This window comes from Phalangium opilio, unplaced genomic scaffold (assembly GCF_054372755.1).
Source record: "Phalangium opilio isolate 3A_F unplaced genomic scaffold, DU_Popi_V2 ptg000026l_1, whole genome shotgun sequence".
Taxonomy (NCBI): domain Eukaryota; kingdom Metazoa; phylum Arthropoda; class Arachnida; order Opiliones; family Phalangiidae; genus Phalangium; species Phalangium opilio.
Window position 1 is genome coordinate 1895476 of NW_028324157.1, and position 11074 is coordinate 1906549.

At 40.0% G+C, this 11074-nt stretch overlaps 2 protein-coding genes across 2 annotated transcripts; both read left to right on the top strand.

The window, feature by feature from the left end:
* Window positions 1–4084: 4084 nt before the first annotated feature.
* Window positions 4085–6209, top strand: LOC149691182 (uncharacterized). Its single transcript, XM_089869481.1, has 3 exons — window positions 4085–4698; window positions 4767–5380; window positions 5531–6209. Coding segments are annotated over exons 2-3 (681 nt in total). The 5' UTR covers window positions 4085–4698; window positions 4767–5378.
* An 845-nt stretch (window positions 6210–7054) lies between these two features.
* Window positions 7055–10767, top strand: LOC149691183 (uncharacterized). Its single transcript, XM_089869482.1, has 7 exons — window positions 7055–8611; window positions 8701–9568; window positions 9635–9792; window positions 9889–9955; window positions 10041–10063; window positions 10193–10556; window positions 10647–10767. Exons 1-7 carry the CDS (start codon window positions 7055–7057, stop codon window positions 10685–10687), a joined length of 3078 nt encoding a protein of 1025 aa, XP_089725608.1. The 3' UTR covers window positions 10688–10767.
* Window positions 10768–11074: the final 307 nt, after the last annotated feature.

An 11074-nucleotide genomic window follows, 5' to 3' on the forward strand; every position in this document is an offset into this window, starting at 1 on the left:
GGCTTGAGGAGAGAATGAATATGTCAAGCTTATCGTCGCCTCGTCTTAAGGCGAAACATGGAACCAAAAGTAAAAAGTCTGTATTGGTAAAACCAAAGACCTTGAAAGGTCCTAAAGAAACGTCATGCACGGATTCCGCAAACAATTCTATGACTGTGCAGACTTTAAACGAAGCTAGACTTTTAAATTCAATTGATATGCTATTGAAACGTAGACTTACCACTGGTCTTGAATCGCTTAAACCGGAAATAGCAGAGGATCTCGATCAAAAGCTCACAGTGCTACTTTTGGAAATGAAAACCTACTGTAGTCAACTAGTTACGCAGAAACTCAAAACAGAGCTTAATATCGTAAATGATCGTTTCGCGGCGGTGGATATGAACTATCAAGATGTTTCCGTTGAAGTTAATAAGCTGAATGGACTTACTGAACAGAACGTTGAGGAGATTCGCTTGCTTAAAGAACGTTTTGAAAAGGTCTTGTCTACTCGCAGTGACCCTGAGCCGAAGAAAGGTGCTATAGAGGCACTGACTCGCCGGGCGGTACGAGAAATCCAAAATCATGACGCTAGGGCTCTGAACATCATGGTTTTTGGTAGTGAGGCGATGGAGCTGGAAGACAGTACAACAGCTGCACGATGGATAGAAAACACTTTGGGTCTCGACACTGAATCAGTCACGATAACGGATACTCTTCGTCTGAAAACCAACGGTAAAGGGCCCCGACCTTTCCGTCTCACGGTAGAAACACACGAAATGAGGAAACGCGTCTTGGAGAAGACCAGCAGTCTTAAATCCAAACCAGAGTTCAAAGGAATCTTCATTCTGGCAGATTTAACGCCTCAACAGCTCGCAAAAATCACAATACTGGACGACCTGGATCGGGCTCATCCACTGTAGGTTGTTCCGGTAACCATCAATGAATCGCTGCAGTGTGCAAACAACAGGGGAAGAAACCACGACGAGGAAAACGAGTGGTCGTAGACGGGAGCTATGGCATGCACTGTTACCTGGTCTGCGAGAGGCTACACGTCTACAATTGACTGTGCGCTTTGCAATCAGACCATAGGTGAAACTTGCTATCGAAGAGGATGGATTGATAAGCGTTGGAACCACCTTTGAATAAGCACTGCCAAATCCGTTGGAGAACACAGAACCAGGAAAGAATAAGTGCTTACAGTAAAGCATTGGAGGAGTTCATCCTTAAAAATTGGATTATACGCAATTTCACAATCAATTCTAAGGAATTTTCGGCAGATTCCCAGAAACGGACTCAAAAACGATGGTTTGATCGTGAGGCTAAAGTGGCTATTGCTAAAAGGTGGGACGCATACAGGGTTTTCCGCATCAATACGATAAGGAAATCATCCAGTACCATTGGGATATATTTCTGGAGAAGAAAAGGTACGCTCAGCCCTGGTTGCGAAGAAAATCAAAGCAGTGGACTCAAAGACGGAAGAGGACATCTTTTGGGCTGGTAGTCTTGGTATGATTTCCGTTTCCGCTAACAACGGATTAATTGTTGATGTTGAGAAGGTTTCCCAGTTGTTTGCTCAGTGTAAGCGATTTTTATTTACTTTTAATTTTTAAACCAGTAACATGAAACGCTAATTAATTTTGATATCGTTCTCGCGAACCATTGTTCCTCCCTGATCGAAAAGGCATCTATTTGTAGTAATGGAGAGAAAATAAATATTCATTCATTATTCATCCTATACATAAATAAACAAATACAAAATATTCATAAGCTACCTAGAAAATTTTCTTGTTAAAACAATGGAGCTAGTACCTTTTAATACAAACAAACATAATTTATCATACGAAACGTCAAATTTTCAGGTTGAAAAAAAAAACGTTCTTAAGCCTTAGGTTAAGGTTAAAGTAAGGTTATTAAACACCGCGAAGCAACCCGTAGAAAGTATAGCTAACGCTGCCTAATTTCACTCACAGAAAGGATCAGGTGTAAAGGTAGATACAATAAAAAGGATATAGGTTTAGCATATTAGCATTAGTGCAAGCTCCGCTTGAAATTTAATGTCGGCTCGTGGCTCGTGCAATTAATACTAATAATAATAATAATCTAAGCTTTGCCTATGAAGGGATTTCCACACTAAGCCTTTGGCTTGTTTACAGGTGGGTCCCTTTACAATGCATAGAGGAGTGGTAGCAAGCCCCTATGCCACAGCTAACCGACAGCGCCCTATACTAACTATTACCGTTAACCTCTGGAAGTTTTGATGGAAAGGAGAAACCGGGTTAGACCGCGGAGGAAAACTCCTATAACAAGCGGGGAGAGAACTTGCAAACTCTACGCAGAAGGATTTGTTCCCAGATTTTCACCCTGTGCCACAGTCCGGGATCGAACCCGAGATCCTCTTGCTGCGAGGCGAAAGCGCTAACCGCTACGCCACCCCACTGTCGATTAGAATAGATTAGACGATATTCGTTTCGAGCACGTGAATACGGTAGAAGTATAAAAAGGGAAAAATATAACGTAGTTTTTTATGAATCCTTAGGTTTGGCTTCATTAATAAGGATAACGCGAATGGACATTAATTTAAGGGGTAAGGGGATTAGCTTTAATGAAACACGTTGGGGTTCTAATAACCAACCACTCTTTCAGTAAAAGCGCGCGCTCATTTTCCCGCCAAGAAATTAGAAGTAGATTAATTCGAAGATGTGAGCATGGTAATATTTCGCGCGTTTAACATTCCTCAATAAAATGATTGGAATACAAGTATGGTCACGTGACTTTTGAGAAAATTAATATTCGTTAAGCCTTGGTTTACATTTTGAATTCCGTACTAATTATTACTGTATCTAAGGGAATTGTATACATGTCACGTGATTGAGTAAAGCCTAATATAGAGATCTTTCAGATCCCTCCCAAGTCTTACCGCAGTTCTGGTAGCCATATTGGGTGGCCTCAGCTTCATTCCCGCTTTAAACCCACCAATATGGCAGCGCAAATTATGTAACGAAACTCAGCTCCTCCTCCAACTGAAACCTCTCTATAAATTAGCGCGGTTTGAAACGTTGCGCCTGAAAAGCGTTGCCAGACTTCGCTAAGGCCCTAACGCAAGCTTTGCAGCGATTTTGTGAAGTAGGCCTAAGCTTTAATGAGGAAAATAACGTTTGGATAACTTACTTCTGGAGAGATTAACATCAAAGTTATCTTAAGTGACAAGCTGGACGTTCACCACTATGCACGAGCACAACGATAAAAAAATGGCGGGAAAACTTTGAACAAAGGCGGGAAGCTCGGACCAACTGAAGTATACGTTGGACCTTAGGAAAAATCGCCCTCTATTATACGTTTTTTTCGTTCAGGGGTGTAGAGGGATTATGATTTAAACTAGACAAGGACCGAATATTAAAAAGAACCTCTCCCAACCTTCCTTCCTCGAGGCCATGCTCGAATAAATGACCACCATTTGGAGCATGGGCATTATCAGCATTATAAAACTTTGGCCATTCGTTTAAAAGGCGGCTTATAAAATAAGGAAAAAGAATGAATTGTAACCGTCCACACCAAGCTTCTCCTTCCCGGGGAAAAACCGCGTCGTCTGCTTTGTTCATTTTTCATTTTTTACATTAATTTGTATAATGTTAAATTGTCCCGATGTGGCGCCTTAAGCGCCACTGCTGTCAACCTTGTTAAAAACATTTTTCGCGGGGATATAAACCCCCGCCTACAATCTGTAAAAGGGCAGTTGTCAGTCAGTTGCAGTTTCTTTGTACACGCGCTGAGTTCGGGCGTTTTTGTTTCAATAAATTCCAAGTATTGTTATTATTCTACCACTGAGTATGTAGAAAAGGGGGGTTCAAATTCACTTGGTATTCAATGGTATCGATGGTATTCAATGGTATCGACGCCATTTTTTTCTGGGCGCCATCTTGTTTTTCTCTGACGTCATTCTCGGCGCCATTTTATCTCTGACGTCATCGTTTCTTCTCGGCGCCATTTTGCTTCTATTTGGGCGGGAAATTTGAAAATGTTAAGCCTTATCGGACTTCAATCAAGACCAAAGTTCATTGTGATTTTCAAAATCCTGAGTTTGCTGATAAGGCAAGCAAATATTAGGATGTCATACTACAGTTATAATATATTAGGAACTGAACGTCTTATATACTAAGATATTTTGGGAATGGTGACAGACGGCATACATTCTGATTCAAACCTTAATATTAATTAATGTATACCATTAATAATAATTTTATTGACTTAACAGGGTGCAACGCACGCTAACTTAAATAATTGTCGAAGAAAATAATTAATATTAATTACATTTATTTAAATATTTAAGAAAAACTGGAAATTCAAAACACTTTCTTCAAAACTTTGACACGAAATTTGAAATTGTTAAGCCTTTGCGTGGGTAATTTAAATCTCGGGTATAAAACCAAACCAAACCTAACCTATTCTAAGCCTATCGCACTGCGAATATTCTATTTAAATCTCTACACTTATCCCCTAAGTTGATATTTTCAAATCTCGCGCCAAAGCGGAAATGGGATCGGAATTCCTGCTGTCTGTCCAAAATGTTTGTTTAAGAGACTCTAGTCGAACTCGGGATGAAGCCAATTAACTAATATATTTATATATATTGTTTAAATAAGCTACATATTCTAAGCATTTATTTAAGTGGCTGTTGCTTGTCTCCGAAACAAAACATACGAATAATAATAAGAAAACTTGGTAAGAACTGTTTGTAAATATAAGTTATTATAAGCTGAATATTAAGCCTCGGATCTCTCTGTTTACAGTATATGGTAGCCGATATGCAGCATTTCATCTATAAAATAAATTCAACTTACTATTTAAGACGAGGTGTATCTTTAAAACCATTCCGGAGGAGAATTAAAATGCTAAGACTGCTTTACACGTGGTGGTGGTTTGAAATATCTAGATACGTGAATAGACACGTTGCCGGCGATAAACAAGAACCGATAAGAAATCTGGAATCTTTTATCGATAAGATATGTTTCCACGTGGTAGGAAAATTTCCAGATAGTAAACTAGAACCGAAACTAGAACCATTTATCGATAAGATATCTTTCCACGTGGCGTGGGTAAACTAGAACCGAAACTAGAACTGTTTATCAATATATTTCCACATGGCGGGGGTAAACCAGAACCGATAACCGATATCACTCACGCTATTTCCTAGCTTATCGATCGAAACTAGAAATCTTATCGGGCTTATCGATGTCTTCATTGAGACTAGAAATCTTATCGGTCATATCAAAGGTCTCCGGTTTATCATGTATAAAAACTCGTGCACGTGGTGATAAGATCATTTTACGGCTAACCAAGCTCTCTCCAGCAACTAAAGTACCACAGCAGCGGAATTCAGCAACAGGAAACTCTACGTTATAATGTAAGTACACTCTCTGGAGTTTTCTCTATATCCATTATTCGGAATTAATTATATATATATAGAGCATGATTATAGTTATTAAAATCATTTAAAGAGATGGATTTAATTTGGTTCAATAAATGCGTATTTTTTTCTTTTTTCTATATTTAGGGACACCTCCAATATCTTCGAAATTTCATCTGCAAAGTCAGTCACGGTTACTCCTGACTGTAAAGTTAGACTAGGCTTAACGGACGGTTCAACCGGCATCACGTTGACAGAGACTGAATATTATCAACTCTACGGAATGCGGGAACAAGTAACCCACTATTTCCAGAATGATGATGATACACCGTCGTCTTCGTCCTTTGATGGGTCGAACCTGAAACGTATCGAACTGAATATGTATCTGGATTGGAAAGTTCTCAACATTCGTGAGATGAAGGCAGGAAGTGGGTTAAACTATGGAACTCTCTACCCAACCAAAAACGGGTTCGCAATTGGAGCCGCCCTTTGGGGGAAACTTTTCGAGAAACATGATCAAGTGGTAACCTTTCTAAACGCGGCTAAGCGAGTGTCCTCGGAGGTGAACGAAATTGTTCATCAGCAACTGACAAAATATATTAAAGAGGCCTGCAACGGTTGTATCATTTCCCATGGATCCCAGCTAGAACACGAGTGTGTAACTATGGACTGGGCTGAACGTGTGAATATTCACTACGAAAATGCTGTTAATAATTTGGATATTAATTTAATTACCCAGTTGTTTAATAATTCAACATTTTTAAGTTTGGATTTTTGTAAAAGAATAGCTACAATAGTAGTATGTAATTCAAAACTTGGTTTGTGAATAAAACTGGAAAAATATTTAAGTCTTATCATTTATAATGAATAAATAGGATAGTTCAAATTAGGCCTAATTAATTACCCTTTAATTCTCCGCCATTAGGGTTTATAGTGAAATTTACCAATCTTAAAAACCCTGAACTTTGCAATATTCCAAAACATAAGCCTAAGTAAATATAGATTTCATAAAGGTCATTTACCAATCTTAAAATACCTCGAACTTTGCAACATCCAAAGTTCTATTCCTATGTAAATGTAGATAAAAGTTGACTAAATAAAGGTCATTTACCAATCTTTAAGACCCTGAACTTTGTAGTAATGCAAATTCTATTTCTAAATACACATAGATAGAAAAGATGATACTTAAAAGGTCATCATCACTTTGGTAAAACACAAACATATGGAAAAACAAACATATGGAAAAATAAACAAATTGGGGTCAATTTTATAAAAATCAACATCTAAAGTATTGATAAGCAAACATGTAAAGTGATAAGCACCGGGGAAAGCAAAATGGGCATAGTTTTATTTAAACAGTAAATGAAGATATACTAGATAAATAGTAATCGAAGATCTCTGATAAGCGAGCGAGATTGGTAAAAGTCAATAGAGATCAAAGGTTTATTATAAATGACGAGATACCAGATAAAAAACTAAACATGTTGGTTTCGGTTTTGGTGAACTCTACCCTTTGGGGACTTGATTAGAATAGTATAAATAGCCGGGAATTTTATACATCAATACCATTCCTCAGCTAACCCCTGACAGAATACCACCAGTCTCTGAGAGATTTCTCCAGATAGTAAGTTTTCAGTTTATTTTATTTAAAGTTAAACTATACCAGTCATAATGGTTATGTGCGATATTTGCGGCGCTAAATATGCTAAGAATTGTAGTCTTCTTAGACATAAACGCGAAAAACATGAAAACATTAGTTTTCCATGCCCCGTCTGCCCGCAAACGTTTATTAGACGTGATATTCTAAATAATCACGTAGCTAGGAAGCATAGTAATATAGTCCCAAGTCGCCAGTCACGAGCCAAGCGTGAGGCTGAAGGTGTTAGCGATGTCTTAGTTAAAAGATCTAAGCCCGCTACATCCGAACCCTCCACGTCCACCGCCGAAACCCAAGACGATCCCGAAAGTTCCATGCTCGCCTTGAGTGCCCAAGAAAATGCCGATATCCACGCTTTCATGGATGGGATTGATGAGCCTGACCACGACCTCACCCTGGAACCCATGAGCACCCAAGAGAACGCCGATATCCATTCTTTCATGGACGGAGTTAATGGACCAGAACCCTCCCTGGAACCTCTGAGCACTCAGGAGAACGCCAATCTCCACGCATTCATGGCGAGTTTTGAGGAAGCGGAAGAGGCACAACGACCAGAGCCAATCATCGCCACACCGCCAAACAACCCCGTCCACGATACTTTGGAGGAATTACAAGTCTTGGGACATGCGATTTTTTGCGGACGGATAACACCATCAGCTATTGAAACGGACGTTGAAGGGTTAGTTAATCGCCACCGCGCATTAATCGAGAACTATCTTCAGCATAAGTTAAATCGTGATCACGGGATCAAGTGGTACATTTCAGTTCGCGCGCGCTATACTCGGGAATTAGCGAACGAGGCTCAAGAGGTCGAGTTTCTAGCTTATCATAATAGTCGGACACAACAAACCATTTCCGGAGACATTATTCCTAAACAGTTAGATTCTTGCGTGACCGGTATAAAAAATCAAATTGATGAATTTCAAAACACTGGTAGTGGTTGGGTGTTAGACAAGATTTTATTTCTTCAAGTGAACATTATATCGTATTTACCGTTAGTTGGAGGAACTTTTATTGAACTACCCAAGAAACTCGCTCATAAAAGGGCTGTGATAAATGTTAAGAACAACGACAACCGATGCTTTCTATGGTCTATACTAGCTCACCTTCACCCAGTAGCACCTAACGATAACCCATCGCGAGTGCAAAAATACGTCGAGTTTCAAGATGAGTTAAATTTAACCGGGGTAACGTACCCATTCGAACTTAGTGTCGCTAGAATGGAAAACTTTGAGCGCAAAAACAATTTATCAATAAACGAAGTTTTCCCGCGCTACATTAGCACAAATCGGGTAGAAAAGCATCGTCAAATAGACCTCCTTCTCATAACGAAAGGCGAAACCAAACATTATTGCCTTATTCGGAGCTTAAGTAGACTTCTAAGTGATTTTACGGGACACCATCGCGTGACTCATTATTGCCGCTATTGCCTACACCGTTTTTCCGGTCTCGATTCCGAAACGCGAAGGGACGAACACGTCATTGACTGTAGTATACATGGACCCCAAAAAATCATCATGCCGACCAAGGAACCCGTCTTAGAATTTAAGAACTACGGATGGTGTGAAAAGGTAAGATATTCATTATTACTTTAATTGATTAGGTTTATAAATTGTGTCAATCGAGGTGGTTATTAAAATTTGCTAATTAATTTTTACAGTTGAAGTACGTAATATTCGCGGACTTCGAAGCGATTCTACCGAAAATCGCCACATGCATGCCCGATTCTACACTCTCCTCAACGACACGGTTAACAAGGCACATCGCCTGTGGGTTCAGTTACGTAGTCGTGGGACCTGATGGGAAACCGTCCAAGCCAGTGACGTACCGCGGGGAAGATGCTGCCTCGAAATTCCTCGAAAATCTCCTGGCTGAACAGGATGTTTTAACGGAAAAGCTGAAGGATATTGAGCCAATGAATTTATCACGAGCGGACATTGCCAACTTCACTGCTGCCACATCTTGCTACGTTTGTGGCGACGCTTTTACGGTGAACAACTGTAAAGTTCGTGACCACGACCACTCAAGCGGAGCGTATCGAGGAGCCGCCCATAACACCTGTAACTTAAAGCTGAAAAGGCCCAAATTCATCCCCGTTTTTCTGCACAATTTATCCCGGTACGACGCACATCTAATAATGGAAAAAATCGGATTAGTGAAGAACCAGGTCATCCAGTGTATCCCGTCAAACTCGGAAACGTACATCTCCTTCAGTTTGGGAAATTTGAGGTTTTTGGACACGGTACGGTTTATGCCAGCATCATTGGAAGAACTCGCCAAAAACCTGGCCAACGGTGGAATTGACAAGTTCACGTGCATGAAGGAGCTTTACACCCCCGAGGAAGTTCAGCTTCTGTTACGGAAGCAGGTTTACCCGTACAACTATATGGACAACGTCGCGAAATTCGCCGAAAGAAACCTCCCCGCTCAAGACGAATTTTACAACAGTTTGACTGACGAACACATCACCGCCGAAGACTACCAACACGCCCAAAACGTTTGGGATAAATTTAAAATCGAGAACCTTGGTAAGTTTCATTTTTCACATCTTTGTTAGGTTAGGTTAGGTTTTAACGTATAATTTCTTCTATTAGGTGGTTATCACGATCTCTATGTACAGTCCGACGTTCTCCTGCTAGCGGATATCTTCCAAAACTTCAGGACAATGTGCCTGGAGTATTACAAATTAGATTGCGCGCATGCTTTTACGGGTCCCGGGTTCGCGTGGGAAAGCGCACTGTCTATGACAAAGGTGAAATTAGACCTTTTAACCGACCCCAACATGCACCTTTTTATAGAAAAGGGAATTAGAGGGGGAGTCTCCATGATTAGTCATTGATTAGCGCAGGCTAATAATAAGGACCTACCGGAAACGCACGACACTCAGAAACCCAGCAGCTACATTACATACCTTGGTAAGAATATTTTTAATATTTTCTGTCGTATAAATATTTATGCCTCGCTTATAAACTAACTTATATTTATATTCTCTCACTCCAGACTGCAACAATCTCTATGACACAGTAATGTGCGATTTCCTCCCGATGGGTGATTTCAAATGGATTCAACCCTGCCTCGACTTCACCCAGGAGATAATCCTAAACCATCCCGATGACGACAATGTGGGATACATCCTCGAGGTGGACTAGTAGTATCCTCAACATTTACACGACGCCCACAACTGCTATCCTCTCGCACCCGAAAGACGGGTGATTACTACCGCTGAACTCTCCCCGTATTCAAAGGACCAATTACGGGAACTCGGATTGAAAGAAAAGGACAGCTGTCCCAAGCTGGTGCCATCCCTATATGCCAAGGAGAAATACGTGCTCCACTACCGAAACTTGAAGTACTACCTGGCGAAAGGACTTCTGATCAGCAAAATACATCGGATTCTGACCTTCAAACAAGGAGCGTGGTTGAAACCTTTCATAGACTTTAAAACGGACAAGAGGAAGGCAGCGACTAACGAATTTGAAAAGTCCTTTTTTAAATTAATGAATAACAGCGTATATGGTATGTACTATTAACCTAACCTAACCTTACCTAACCTAGAATGACTTTAGAAATTAAATGTGCTATTCTTTTTTTTCTCTCTCTCTACAGGTAAAACCATGGAGAACCTCAGGAGTGATAGATTTTCATAGCCTTATACCTAACTTATATTAAAGAGATAATCCATAAGGAAGAGAGAGACCAAATTAAAATAACGAACTGTTTATTAAACAAGTGAGAGAGTAAGACTGAAGTGAGTAAATGATAACATTACATTGCTATTTACAGCAGTTACTAAAAACATTATTAAGATATTATTAACCGGTTAAAAACTAACATCGCATTTCTTAAGTTACAGAGTTAACTTAGTCCGAGTAGATAAGAGTCGATTACTCCAACACCCCTTCTCGACGAGTATCGGATAATCCGGCTTTGGACATCAAGTGCTTTAGTTTTTCTTTGGTTAAAGGCTTGGTTAACATGTCAGCGGTCATTTCCTCGGTTGGACAATAGGTGATATCGATGATGTGGTTTTCTCT